Source organism: Trypanosoma theileri (genome assembly GCF_002087225.1).
Source record: "Trypanosoma theileri isolate Edinburgh chromosome Unknown TM35_Tth_26_V1, whole genome shotgun sequence".
Lineage (NCBI taxonomy): Eukaryota > Euglenozoa > Kinetoplastea > Trypanosomatida > Trypanosomatidae > Trypanosoma > Trypanosoma theileri.
In genome coordinates, this window is record NW_021639868.1 from 20,102 (window position 1) to 20,397 (window position 296).

Genomic DNA, 296 nt, shown 5'->3' on the forward strand with positions numbered 1-296 from the left:
TCTTCAGTGACAACAACATTATTATAGAAGTATCCATCCAACTCATCGGCATTAACAGCAGGTAGCCGCGACACAATAGTCTCTAGTAGTTGTATACCGGTAAAGGCCCTCAGCGACAGCGGCGTCCTCATTTTCTCATCCTTCACAGCAGCGTGGAACTTCCGTACGGTCTCGGACCCCGTCTTCCCATCGGCCCAGTGCGGCAGGTTCGTCGCGAACACAAGGCGGTCAGCACTCACACTCCCACTGAACGCAGCAGTGAAGTCAGCGTACCGCAGAGACACCTCGGAGAACAG

General features: G+C 54.1%; 1 protein-coding gene across 1 annotated transcript in view; it reads right to left on the reverse strand.

Moving 5' to 3' along the window:
- TM35_000261060 (putative receptor-type adenylate cyclase) overlaps positions 1-284 on the reverse strand; it is a gene marked incomplete at both ends in the record, with an annotated part of 573 nt that extends 289 nt beyond the window's left edge. The window contains one exon of the mRNA XM_029027843.1: positions 1-284. This exon is cut by the window's left edge and continues 289 nt beyond it. Within this exon, the coding sequence (XP_028880720.1) occupies positions 1-284 (284 nt within the window).
- Positions 285-296: the final 12 nt, after the last annotated feature.